Source organism: Calidris pugnax, unplaced genomic scaffold (assembly GCF_001431845.1).
Source record: "Calidris pugnax isolate Ruff unplaced genomic scaffold, ASM143184v1 scaffold18, whole genome shotgun sequence".
In the NCBI taxonomy this organism is placed as follows: Eukaryota; Metazoa; Chordata; class Aves; order Charadriiformes; family Scolopacidae; genus Calidris; species Calidris pugnax.
In genome coordinates, this window is record NW_015090812.1 from 14,695,504 (window position 1) to 14,710,393 (window position 14,890).

The window sequence follows — 14,890 nt, forward strand, 5'->3', positions numbered from 1 at the left end:
TCCTGAGTAAGTGGGAAAGTATCCTCAGTTTTGGTTCCAGTTGTTTTAGACATACAGGAATTCTTTTCCAAGCTGGGACCTGAGAACCAGAGCACAGGTTCATATTAACCTCCTATTCCAGTAGAGTATGTTCTATTTTGCTGGCAGCATTGGTCAGGTGAGTCCCAGGGGTTTTGGTTTCATGCATGTTTTTTTAAAGTAAATGTTAGAAACAAGGGCAAAGAGGAGGGGAGAAGAAAAATGAGGTGAAAATTAATGGCTGCCTGCTTGGCGCATGCCTGAACCTGAACTGGGGGCTGAACACTTTGCCCTGAAAACTACACAGTAGAAGAGATGAGGAATTCCAGAAACGCTAGAAACCTGTTCCATTACTGTCCAAGAGAAAACAGGAACAGTTTCATAAGAATAATCAAAAGTTTAAAATACATCACCTGCAAGGATACTTTATCTAGTTTAGACAAACCCTAAGAAAGTCAGGATAACTGGCTGGAAAGAGGACTAACCTATCAATCATGCCTACAAATAAGGTCTGTAGGACTGAAAGCAAGGTTGTAGCAAGAAAGATGCAGGCAAGACTTTCAAGATAGAACAGCTAGACACTGGAATAACCGTCTGTAAAACAGGCGAAAGACTGATACAGATTGCCAAGAAGAATGAAGAATCCCCACCCCTCCAGGCTGCAAAAAACAAATTAGAGACACATCAGTCAGTTAAAGGCATAGTGACAGCTGATGGTGCCTCGGGGCCATGCATGGCCAGACCACTTCTTCATGTCCCTCTCAGAGATCTCCCCTGCCCTCATGGCTACTTAATTAGTACAGTGACACCACAGTTTTGATAGCATTTACTTTCAGGTGTAGCATTTCCTTTCTTAAACTCCTTTCATGAAAAATGGAAACAAAGTCTAGGTAAGACAAATGCATGGGAAATTGCAATCAAGCAAGCATAATTTTGAAAGACAAATGCATTCAGCAACTTACTGACTCAGCCCAGCTAAACTAGATTAGATTTAACAACTTCATGATCTGGACTCTTCCTCTCCAGTGTAATCACTCAGTCTTTGTTACAAGCTGGGGTGAAAAAGCAAGGACAAGCAGAGATGGGAATGGAGTTCGGAGCAGCAGTGCAAGCAAGTTGGCCTGGAGCTGTGAAACAGCTGGAGCCAACAGAAGCCATAGAATCCAAGCAAGAGCAGATGGGCCCCAGGGTGAGGGGAAAAAACAGGCAGGGCTCCCCATCAAGCAAAATTCCCACTTGCCCTACCTATCATTTCAGGAGGGGATGTTAGCCAGTAAGCTACTAAAAAAAATAATCTCTGGAGACAGCAACTGTGGGGCCCACCTCAGATCCACACATTCTTCTCTTAGCAGTTTGTTGTGAGAGAGAGAAACCAAGGAGCCATAAGACATACCAATGGTGTGCACATTTCCCATTGAGAGAAATGAAAACCAAAATAATTCAGGTCAAACTGACCCACAATAAAAATATTTCAGTTTGCTAGGTTACACAGAAATTTTTCCTCTTGGGTCACTTTGACACCAGCTGATGGTGGCCTCTGCATGCCCGGTGACGCAGAGAACATGAAGGTAGGTGTCTCATTGCCCATGAGTCACCCGCTGCAGCATCTTCTTTTCCAATTGCCACAGCACAACATGGGAGATGCTGTCCAGCCATGAAGCCCTGCCCAAGGAGGAGACTCAACGTACGATGCAGCCAAAATAAAAATTTCCATGAGGCTCTTGGCAGAAGCTTAGGCAGATTAAACTGAATATTGAACTGAGTCACAAAGTGTTTTGAAATTCTGTTCAACGTTTTGCATGTTTTCCTCAGCTGAAAATAAAAGAGTGTTTTTTTGGGTTTTGTTTTGTTTGGTTGGTTTTTTTTTTTTAACACTTAACCCATGTGGCAAATCAGTGTTGTAACATTATTTCTAACAGAAAGCAAATTACCAGCTTTGACTAGCTAACGAACTTGAAAAATGGCATAGAAATATACCACTCTAGAACCAGGAAACAATGGGAGTTTCCCAAGTTCATGCAAGAAATGGGAAGTCATCCAAAATGACCAAGCCAATGATTACCACACATAAGCAAATTAAGTAAAGGCAGAAGATCATATTGCATTCAATAAACTTAGCAACACTCCCATCGTCCCTAATGCAGGCTTAATATTAATTTTTAGCTGAGAATTTTTCTAAAAATAAGCTTCAAGTCCACTAAAATACTCTTAGACAACAGCATATTTTTATAACTAATAAAATTGGTTGTTAGTTTTAAATTTTTATCTTTTAAAACATGTCAGCACAAACAGCATTGTGACATTACAGATTTACTGTTTTCAGCGTCTACCATATCAGTTTGAAAATTATTTCTTAAATCATCAGTCCTTTATATTTCTCCCTGTAAGCCAAGTTTCACAGTGGGTTATTTCCCAATTTAATATTTTGATCTATTTTGTGCACCATGGCTGTGATTTCCTCTCAAATCCTTCATATGGAAAACCATTTCTTCTCTCAGCTCTGCTTTGAGCATATGCTGAGGCGAGAGACATACTTATTCAGGAGGTGCCATTTTAACACAGTCATTTCTCACAGTAAACTTACTTTTTAAAGCAGTACTTCTGCTGAAAAATAGTCTGCCCTAACAAAATTACTTATACTTACTCTTGGGCCGACTCCTCCAATAGGTCCAGTTGGTCCTACTTCTCCCTAAAAAGAAATCAGGACTTAATAATCTTGATGAAAAGTCTAACTTTAAAAAAGAAAATCTGCAGATAACTTTGTATTTATTATACCACCTTAAATTTGCTTCATATGTGTTTGTGTGAGTCCAACAGAAACACAGTAAGAGAGAATAATCTGATTTCAGAAAAATTCATTAGCCAGAAAGCCATGCCCTACATAGCCACTAGATGCAGCCAGAAGGGCCGTGAAACTGTTGGTATACCTACCATTATAGCAATATTTTCACAATTTTGAACATGGAGAGACTCAGCAATGATGTGTCAACTTCTTTTTCTGCCCTGCAGTTACTCTCTTCTAGCAACATATGACACTTTGTGACTATAAAAGCAGTAGGAACATTCCTCTTTTCTCTTCCATGTTGCTATGACACAGTCACTAAGCTATCTTGCCAGTGTTTATCCTCATCTTTTCTCAAGGGTGGAGGGAGGCTGGGTGTCAGACTTGTCAGGTGTGTAAGTGAAGAAATGAGACACCGTGCCTGTGCTGAGCAGTGCATTGTGTTAACTATTCAGCGTTCACTCGTTACATACATATTAAAGCATGGATTTGTATCAATGCTGTGTTGGGATGTCATGCTGTGATCATTTTATGGTTCATTGATCCTCCTCAATCTGGACAATTTTCTCCAGGTTTAGGAGGAAGAGCTACACAACCTTTTCAATTACAAGCAATAGGAAACAGAGAAATTAAGAAATCCTACCTGCAGCTTCCTGCCTTCTAACTAAACAGATCATTTTACCACTGTTAGCTTTTACTCACTCAGTGTCTGTCATGGAAGCCCATAATTAAGACACTTATACATCTAGAGGTCTATCCCCAGAATCACTGAGTAAGTTATTTCTAATGTTAATTACTTTTAGCCTAAGAGACATGAGATTTTATTTTTATTATGATCAATTAAAAATACTCAATAAATTTAGAAGATTAAAAGTCACCTTCCTGCCCCTTCAGTTAATAGGGGTCTGTTTACTTAAGTGTATCTAGGATACTGTAATTAAATTGATAGATGGTTTCCATCTCCATATCACCCCCCCACACACACACCCTGCCATATCCCCAATTTAACTAAAAGAACCACATCTGACTCGGGAAACATTATCTGAGATTCCACTGGAATAACTAAAATAAACTACATAATGGATGCACAGCCTCATAAGGCTGCTAAAACCTCTTTGCAACACCTGCCAACATTAAAAAGAAACTTGAAAATTTGCATGACAGCACCATAAACAACCATCATTGTCTAACCATCTTACCCCTCAGAAATTTTTCTTTTAAACTTAAAATCTTGATTGGATAATTTTTCCATCTTACCTCAACTCCTTTGGGGCCTTGTGGCCCTGGAGGCCCTCGGTCACCCAGAAGTCCCTAAACATCCAAACACACATTAGTGAGAACTTGTATCAGCTAACAATCAGGTTGGTCTAGTTTCTCTCCTCTTACAAACCAGGACAGAAATGCAAAACTGAGGAAGCAGACCCCATTTCTTACTACTGTTAGGAGTTTCATTAGGAAGCCAGAAGAAAATGCAGCAGAATTTTAATATCAGCTGGAAAACTAAGTATCTTACAAACTTCTACTACATAGATTTTTCTGAAGCTTTTTTCTTCAGTTTTTTTTTTTGAAAATGAAATAAGAAAATATCAGAGCTCACAAAAGAACAATTCCTCTCTTTTGAAAATGTAAAGCACACCATCATATTACGATTAAAGCAGAACCAATGTTACTCTTACAGATCTTTGATTTAGGTAGTCGTTAGCAGAACATGTCATGACATTGCAATGGAAATAACTACAAAGTGAATTTGAACTACTGGCTTGTCCAAAACTACTTATGATTTTCACCCCTTACTTTTCTGTCAGGATTACAATCAGCTTCCCAGAGATAAAGCACCTTATATTCTGCCAACTCTGAGTTTTCATGACTGTTCACACCAACATTTTAAAAACTTTGCTAAAATGACTTCACAGCTAGCAATGTGTCAAGAATCTCGGTCATCCCAATTACAATGGTAGTAATTGGGAAAAGCACTTGACCTGGCATAGGACAAAAAAAATAAAAATCTGTGTAAACACTTATTATTAAATGTACTAGGAAAGCCAAGCTTAACAATATCAGATAAAGCAATGAGAACAGAGAAACTGCCCTTTAGGAGAGATACAATTAGCCTCTGAAGAAAGCAATGGTGGCAAAGTTCCAAGTGTAAGCCTTATTAATTACTTACTAATGAAGCTGAAGTCTAGACAAAAGGTACAGGCACTGGTCCAGTAACAGTTTACTTAGCACGCAAAGTAAAATAGAACAGGCCACCTTAAGGTACGGAGTTTCATCAAAGAGCCCATCAGGCTGGGGAATACTGGGGTGGACTGCTGTTTGAAATACCACCACAAAAGTGACAGGAGGGCTTTTAGTACCACTACATAAGTAATATTCTTGGGTAGTTAGTCACAAATACTTTTCATTTACAGAACTTTTGTTTTATTCTAATAGCAAAGCACATTAGGAGATACGGTTTCAGTCCAATGTAATTGCATGGTGGAAATGTTAGCAATACTGCTACTGTACACACCCTTCCACTGCACTTAACTGGATCCTGAAAAAGGTCCCAGACTGTAAAATGAAGACTAAATGAAATTTCCATCTCCCTTTGAGGTTTCAGGCAAAAAACAGAAAATGAGGGTAGTCATTAGGCATGTGCCAAAGTGTCTGGAAAATAATGGGGGAGTCAGCAAATGGGGGTATCCTGTATTCCACATATATAACTTCCCAGTTGACCATCCCTTCCAGAAGTGACGAAACACCTAATAGCCACTTCTATTTAATGAGTTATCCAAACAAACATAAATGAGTAGAGGAAGTAACTTCTCAACTACTTCCATGGTACAACACACACTGCTGGAAAAACTACAGTTGCAGTCTGCATATTATGACCAGCTTTTCCTCTCCGTTTTCTCAGTCGCAGAATATAAATACTTGCAAGAATAACACAGGAAACTAAATTATTTCAGAACTTCTTAAAAACATTCTTATTTCCTTTTTTCAAATGTAAGTGTGCCTTTTTTCTTTTTTTAATAAGAAGTGGTGGATCAAGATCAAACACCTTCTAAAATATTGTTTCCAAGCTGAATAATGTGCTGTAGACCAAATTACATAATGAATCCTTTGAATATTATTTTAGAGAGGTCAGATTTACTGATTACTGCAGTAATTTAGGGAAAATTGACAATCCAGAACTTCAATTGGTATTTAGAGATGGCTGATCACACTCAGACCTTAAACATTCAACCAAGAAGCTGAATTCCTTCCACACCAACTGCTAAAAAATAAAGCTTATCCTGCTTTCTTGGCTTTTAAAATGTGTATTGCTTCTGAGGAAGCATAAACAAAAACATCAGGAAAAGAGCAGCACAGTGGGAACAGTTTTCTAAAAATAAAAGCTGGAGGGAATTTTTTAAAACTGCAGTCAACACAAGACAGCTGGGAATCCTGAAAGCCAAACATTTCCAATGTTATAAAGCCCTTCTCCCTTGGTACTAGGAGCAGTGTAAGAATTTTTCCAGTTTGGTAATCTTCCTTCTCAAATGTAAGCCATGAATTCTCCCTGATTAGAGCAGGCTGTCTAAGCCTTTTGTCTCTAAGACCAAATGTGCTGGAGAGCATTGAATCTTGTTCAGCTGTGTAATTTCTGTATCAAAGCAATGCAGACTCTTTAACTTTGTAGGCTACCTTTTAGTACTTTTTTTTTTTCTGGAATCTGTGAAAAGGCAATAGATCAGTAATGTATTTATTAAACATCAAGCCAATTCTAATAAAAACATCTAATTTAACACTTTGGATATAACGTGGAATAGTATGATCTCACTTAGTGAAAAAACTGGGCAGCAGGGATTAGACCTCAGTTACATCATTCATGCACCATCTTGAAGGACTAAATCTGATCCACAGTTCAAGAGCTGTTGTATTTATCTCTCCTACTTCCCCTAGATCCTAGACACAGCCTTGCATCAAAAGGTTTTTTTAGTGCTCTTGTAATACAGAAACTGAGGAGCAACTTCCACTGCAATGGTCAAATAGAACTCATTCATATAAGGCTGCTAACATTATACATACAAGCAAGTTAGCAAAGCAATAAATCAGAACTAAAGTCCATACCTGTCTCTGGAAATGTATTTTTACTTCTCCCCAATTGGCTGTATCAGATAATGAGTTCTCAGCCTTCCTAGTGAATTCATGTCTGAGCTACTTTGGAACCAGATTTGTGACACAGTTGAAAGATATGAGATGCATAAAAAAATAGCTGTGGCTTTGGCAACTGGTTTGAGATCTTCTCAAGAAGGATTAGCTTTGGCACGGAGGGATTGTTACAATCTTCTGGGTACAAATACGACTGTATCTTTAAACTATTTACTGCTCCCTGTCCTATGTTTTCTTGAGTAGTCTGCCACAGAAGTTCACAGTTCTGATGATAGGAAATCTTGTAATTTCCATCTCTGTTTATTCATTGACAACTTGCATGTTTTGTCCTCAGACCAATGATGTTGGTCTTGCACAGGTGTTTTGCCTCGCCCATTTCTGCCCTCTGGTTTACTTACAAAGCTCAAAGAGTCCCTTCATTTTGGTAGGATAAATAAACTGCCTCTCAGAATACAGTCATTCACGTATCCTTTTCTGTATCTAGTCCCATTTGATGGAGTCATTCTGGAATACAAATGGCCAGAACTGCATGTACTACTTAGATAAAGTTTTCTCCTGCTTTGTGCGGTGTCATTAATGAGACACCTTGCCTCATGAGTTCTAGAATTTCACTTAATTTCTAACTGCTTTATTGTGCTTTTGTTTCAGAGACATCTGGCCAGTGTCCTTCCTTCTTGCCAGGAGCAAAGCTCTAAGTTTACAGTAGGATTTACTGTTTTAGGCCTTGCATGCATCAGTCTGAAGTAACAGAAGTGGGATGAATTAGTATAAAGGGCAGTTTTTAAGATCATCTAAAGATGCTCAACTTTGTTTCACATACAAATTTCAGTACATCATACTTCTGCGTATTTATCAGTAAAAATACAATGTAAAAATACTCCCAAGGCTGGTGACCGAAGAACTTAACTGGTACTTGCCTTTCAACAAGTAGTAGTCAATCTTTATATATTACTCAATCATCTTTTCTCTCGGTTAATTTCTGACCCACCTGCATTTTTTGTACTAGTCTCTACCTTTTCCATTTTAAACGAAAATTTACCATTTGTGCTTTTATCCAAAACTCATTGAAAACTCTATACATGAGAATTATTTCCTAAGCTTGGTCTAAAATATTAGTCTACTAAAGAAAAGAAGCTAAATCAATCTGGCTCAATCAATTTTGGTAGATAATTTTTATATATTATTATGATTATTAAATCTGGCATGTGAATTTTACCCTTTTTTTTCATATCGCTAGCTACTATTTCTTTCAAAATTTGTTTTAAAAAAATATCTGTATTACTCAGGTGAGATTATAGAGATCTGCATGCATTTGGCATACGTTTTATTTAAATATAGGTGAAATATATGCTACTTTATTGCTACATAGCATTTTCTCCAAATTTCTTTGCACTTAACTTGCTATTACATGCTTCCATCTGACACAGTAATTACCCTCATTACTGCGTGGACAGCATTAAATATTAGACTGACTTCCTCCTATAAATACCTAAGGCAAAGTATCTGCATTTTGACAGTAAGATTATCTTCTCATAATGCTTGTGTCCGTCTCTAAGAGCTTTTCTTCAGAGATTTATACTGTTTAGTGTTATTATGAATAAGTTTTCATATAGTCTTACCTTAGGACCTTCAGGGCCATTTAATCCAGGTACACCAATATCTCCTGGAAAACCCTAAAGAAATCATACATACAAATGACTTACAGACTAGGAATCTTTCCAATGTACTTCTTTTGATTCTGTTCATTCATTTAACAAACCGGAATCACAAAAACAAGAAATAAATTAGTTCTACCATCCCCAAAATGTCAAAATCCATTACGTTTCCTTGAAATGACTTGGATAAGTGACAGATTTTAGGCAGCTTTTATTAAAGTCAATTTAGCAAATGTCAGTATCGATTTCATTTCTCTTAGCATAAGACTTTTTATCCACTAAGCAACGTTTGAAATGAAACCATTGGATGGGTCTTGATGTACAAAAAAACACCACAAAGCAGCCAGCACCAGGTCCTGTACTCATGAATTTAACCATTTTAAAAAAAACACTTAGAGAGCAGCTGAAGCCCATTAATCCTTGGCCACAACTTAAGGACAAGATCAGCGCAAGATCAAGAACAGGGTAGAAAGCCTTTCACCTCCCAATCAACAGGTGCTAATCCAGGTCTGACTGGCAGTAAGTGAAGGTCACCAGTATGTAGCATTATCCAGAATAAGCCTTTGTGAAATAGTCTATGGTATACATCCAGATGTTGGTAAAGAAAAAATGAATATGCAAAGGAAATTAATCAACTAGAAGTATCACCATCTGGCCAGTAGCCACTGAGTGGGACACCATGAGGATGCTTCTATGTCAGAGGAATCCACTGCTACAACTAGATTGCTTTATAAGGAATGAATGTATTTAAAGGAAACAAAAATGATGCAGCTAACCCTTAGGCAATACAGTAGTGAGTTAAATTTCATAAACATCCAGTGAATAAACATAATCTTTATATCTGTAGGATAAATAAAGCATTAGTAATTGACTCTTTAGTTAGCACAGGGCTCACTCAGTCACCTGCCAAGATAGGATTTGATTTTATTTTTATAAACTTTTACATTTCATTAAATCTTACCTATCTGAAAATAGAAAGACTGCCACTGAAAAGTTCTTCCTCTGAGTAAACTATTTATTACTACATCTGTGCACATCCGTTGCTTAACACTAGTAAAAACAAGTTTCCTTCTCCTTAATAGAAAACCATTGCAGATTAAAAATTGTAAATATCACTCTTTGCAGGCATCGTTTTCCAATAATGGAAATGAAAGCGTCCTACATGTTCAGAACAATTTAAAGAACATTTCTTAAAGAACTTCCAGCATGAAATTCTCTCTGACATCCTCCCATACTAATGCAGGCTAATACATGTCATCATTAAAGCTCCAAAAGACATTTTTTGGTTCTCTAAGCAGGAAAGAGGTATTTAAAAAAAAAAAAAAAAAAACTCATTAAGTGGATAATAGTTAACCATGCTCTATTCTTCTAGAACAGCTGAGCTTCAAATACAGGTAATAAGCTGATAATTTATAATAATTATTTGTAATTACTGACATTAATCACAAAATAACTTGCCATAAGGGTAAAAAGAAATCATATTAAACAAGAAGTTTAAAAGAAAGTATTATTTCACCTTCAACTACCACATTATAATAAAATTTTAGGAGAATTTAGGGCGTCACTGTTCTTACTTGTAGGGCTTTCTTCTTGTTTGCTTTCTATAACCTGTTCTTAACAGGATGCAGAGACTCATAAGTAGAGACTTAGACAATGGGATGCAAATATTTTTAGGTGTGTTCATATATTAAATAAAAAATATGTAAAAACCAAAATATGAAACAGAATTACAATTTATTTTTTAAAAATCAGGTTTAGCACTTTAATGCTAATAATTACTAACGCAAACCACTAAAGAGTAAAAGGGAACTGATCTGAGTTTTCAGAATCAGTGGAACAAACCTAACACACAGCATTTCTTGAAACATCACGGTGATAATTTTGTGATAAAGCAGTAACCACTAGTAGAGCTGTGCAACAACTCCAACATGCCTCTAGGTGGCACATAGCATATTATTCACATGTGACCACAGCACCCAGACTGATACCTGAAGTACTTACTTATATCAGCCTAGACTTCTATACAGTTCATAAAAGGATTTTTTAAAAAAATCCTGACTACAGTTATGTACTGAAATACACTGAAGAGTTAGGTCAATTCTTTGGAAGTTGCTAACTCATCCTTTCTTAATTTTAAATTTGCTTATTTACAGGCATTAAACAGTTACAAAGGGGTGGATTGTTTTGTGTGTCTGTAAATCTTTAACTTTCTAATGCGTGAACAAGTGCTAAATGTTGACACAGAGACAGTTTCCTTTATGGCAATAAACATTCCAGAAAACAATCTGTCAAGAAAAATGTCTATTTAGACAGATTCTTACACTTTTATAAGGAAATATGTCTACTTTATTTATTTATTCCTGTAAATACTTCTAGAAGGAATTCAGTAAGAACTATGAGAGGTAAACATTGACAAGCACTATCACAGTTAGAACAATCATGACATTTGGAAACCTCTTCATGTCAGGCAAAGTTTGTGGATGTGAGACGGCTACTGGCCTGACAGCATCAATACAAGCTATGCATCTAAAAGCTTTAAGAAGTTATAATTTTTGTCTTAGTTGTAAAGCTGGATTTAGTCTTTTTTTCTTGAGCACTATCACAGAGAAAATACAGATGCTACAGCAGTATTAGAACACTATTTCCAAAACAGTCTCACACTAATAATCCATGAGATAACTGTAATAATCCAGGACACAGCCAGCCACTTAAGACAATTCCAGAAAATGAATGAAGCAGAAAGGAATTCTTAAAACACCTTGGATTCAGATTTTGAGCAGTGAAGTCGTATACATTTCTACCTGTATCTGAATTTGCCAAGAGTTATTCGACAGCCAGCTCCCCGTGAAGCTACTCCAGATTAAAAATTCATTATTCTTCCATAAGTGAATGGCCAGGAGATCAATGTATAGTTTCCAGCTGCAATGTAATTTTCAGGAGAGACTATTCCGAACAAAACATCACTCAAAATTATGACTTCTACTAAGGAAATGCAAAGTGTAGATTCTTATCTTCCCAACGGCCAGAAGTCTGGCAGCTGGTAGGTTACAAATTATTTTCAAAATCTTGCTGCAGATGTGGCCTTTTGCCAGCAAAGCACTTAGGAGTTCACTCATTTTAATCAGACTACAGGTGGTGTCAGAAAAACCCGAAGAACCAGCTATCTTAACACAAACGCACTTTAACCTTGCTATGAAATTGTTGCTTTTTGTACTGAACACATTTAAATATAAAATTAACATATTTATTGCTGTAAATTATCTATATTATCTTTAATTAACAAAAAACACAGAAGCGATCAGACTCTTGCTACGTCAGGGCATGTCTTTTTGTACTAAAGTCAGTGCCTCAAAGGTGAGGGACCTGCAAAAGCTGTTGCTTTTCTTTTGTTTTCCCCCGTGGCTGTTAGCATGGAAGCAGAATACCAGAAATGTTTGGAAATTACACTCCATTTCACCAGGAATTCTCTTACATTTGCAGAATCCCACTCCAAGCTGTTTCCACACAACAGTTGCCAGCATTGCTATTAGTCACGGACTGTCATATCCTCCTTAGCAGCCTTCAGTGGGATCAGGACAGTGCTCATGGAAGAGCACCACAGAGCAAAAACCTCTCCAGAGACTGTGACAGTCTCTTCAGTTGCCAAGTTTCCCTGCTCCAATATTATTTCATTCAATCACATGCTGTGTTTCATTTGAATGAGAATTTAGAATGAATTATCAGAAGCAATACTGACTGGATGCAGCTACTGAACTTCAACAAGATACCTTATTAGAGCTTTAGTACTAATTATTATCAAATTAAAAAAGGAAGATTTCTGCATAAAACTGCAATGTCTCTAAACTGAGAAAACAAGGTGTAATTTTGCATTCTCAAATAAGAAGTTTTTATTATTCTTCTGGAAGGATGTGCTATGCAGAGACACAACTGAATTTAAAAAAAAAATATCTATTTTTTTCTCCACAGAATTTTTGAAATGTCAGTATTCACACAGCTACAGGACTTTGTTCTTCACCATTTGCACATCTGTGTGACAGTGTCAATAATGTGCCAAGCAGAAAATAAAAGATTTGAAATGAGCTCCCTTCTGTGTGTGCTGATCTAGACAAAGTTTAATGCCAGCATTTTTAAAAGGCAGAGACAAAACTTTATTTTTTTCCTACAAACCTTCAATTCAGATTTTGGAAAGGGTAGAGGAAGGAATCTAACAGTACAAATTACAACCATACAATTGTAATTTGTCAGAGAGCAGAAAAAAGGGCAATCATGGATTATAGCATACAATATAGGAAAACTTTGCAATTTACTGTTGCTAAGATGTTGGTAAAATGATGCTGATGTTGTTTTGTGCTTCTGTCTAATTGCACATGGCAGATCTGTTCAGCCATGCTCACTAAAACACTCATGACTGATTTTCTTGTGAGAGACTTAAAGTCACCAGCTTTCCAAATGCGATGTGTCTGTGATCATCCCTTAAAGCCATCTAATGCATCTACATATTATACACAACACACACTGGAATCATTGTCCTTACAACAAATAGTATCTAGTGTAGTCCACTTTATAGAACAAGCAAGGCCCTACACCAACCTTTCAAAACATGTCCATCACAGACCTGCTTGGCTGCTTGATGGTCAAAAAGGTAGCTGGTGATTCATCTGACTGACCAGCACAGCAGCACTGGCCACAAATCAACATATTACGAACCAAGTCTCGAAGCACTCTGTAAGTCTACAGTGTGAAAAATTTAGAGCTTTGGTATGAACTTCAGTGCAGATCGACTCCAAGGATCAGACAGGATTTCCAGAAGGAGCTTGGCACAGTTTGGTTGGAGTTATACTTGTTGTTTAACTCTTTAACAGTCTCCCTGTCTGCCCTGAAGACTTCCAGTAGTCAACCCATGAGGTGCACTACAGAAGAGGTGGGCTGTTGGGAAATGACGGCCCAGGGAGACCTTAGCCACCTGATCAGTTACTTTCACAAGACTCAGAAAACAAGCCAGTAATTCAACACCAACAGCTACTTTGTGGAACTTTCCAATACATCTAACAATGCTAAACAGAGACATGTATATTTTTAAGTTTTGTTCTGACTTAGGGTGAAAACAAGCATCAAATGTGGGCATTGCATAAGAGATACAAATAATAGGTTATGTAATTATTTAAAAATATTCAGGCTCGGGTTTATGTTAGAAGTCCTCCAATAAGAGTTAAATGACTAAGGTCTGAGGAACAGGTCTTCTTTCAGCCACGCTTCTAATGAACAACTCAAAGCAGCCAGTGATTCACTTACAAAATATGTGCCTTTATGACTGTTTACAATTATTTGAATGTATCCTTTTCCTTTGTAATGCTATTACCTTGAGCATAAAACACACCAGCCGAATCCCATATGAGTACCTTCCTGAAAGAATAAACTAACAACTTCAGATCTAAATACTGTACGCATGAAAAAAGTTCTATTGAAGATAATGACTAATGCTCCCTCTGCTCCAGATGAAACCTATTTATAATACTCGGAACACATCTGAAGGAAACTAACACCCTCATTCTTGGGGGATAATTAAATGTGATTCATAGAGTGAAATTTAAGTATAAAATATTCTGAATACATGTGGAAGCCTGTTAAAACCTTGTCTAAGTTGATTCACATTAACAATAAGCATTACATACTTCATTATACACAGCAAACACAGGCATTGTGGGTTAAAGCAGTCAGACCAACACTTTCCAGTTGTCATATCAATAAAATAAGCTCTCTAGAAAATTGGAATTTTGGCTCTTCATTTTTAGATGCATGACAAAGCAGGAAAATGTGTCAAACGATAAAGAATATGGTCCATAAAGTGCTCACTAAAGATATCCAGTGCTTTCTGAGCAGCACGCATTCAGGCCTGCGACAGACCTTGGCTCTGTGGCAGCATACCCAGAAGAGAATTTGGCTTGACACTGCAGGACTACTGCACTGAAAAAAAAACCACCACGCACTTGGCAGCCAACCCCCGAACGGCCGCCCAGAGAGCAAGCACAAGACCTTCCTCCTTCTCTCTACTTGCTCCTGCTCATCAGCACTGCAGTTCTCAAATGGACCCTGGCTATGAGTGGGTGGCCTATTTCAACTCTGATCTGCTGTACCTAGGCTGCACAGCTGCAGAGGAAAGATTTAGGAAGCAGTTCAGTGATGACCTGCATATAAAAAGCCAAAAACCTGGGAGGATGAATGAAGCCTGCCAGGCCTGCTCCCACTGCTCCGTACAGAGATAACTATGGACTTCAGCTGTTGTAGGGCCTGATTCACG

At 37.4% G+C, this 14,890-nt stretch overlaps 1 protein-coding gene across 2 annotated transcripts in view; it reads right to left on the bottom strand.

Moving 5' to 3' along the window:
• COL24A1 (collagen, type XXIV, alpha 1) overlaps positions 1-14,890 on the bottom strand; it is a 149,104-nt gene that overhangs the window by 72,185 nt on the left and 62,029 nt on the right. For both annotated transcript variants that reach the window (XM_014939499.1, XM_014939500.1), the window contains exons 20-22: positions 8,557-8,610; positions 4,058-4,111; positions 2,663-2,707 (exon numbers count right to left, since the gene is read on the bottom strand). In XM_014939499.1, the coding sequence (XP_014794985.1) occupies positions 2,663-2,707; positions 4,058-4,111; positions 8,557-8,610 (153 nt within the window). The remainder of the gene's footprint in view (positions 1-2,662; positions 2,708-4,057; positions 4,112-8,556; positions 8,611-14,890) is intronic.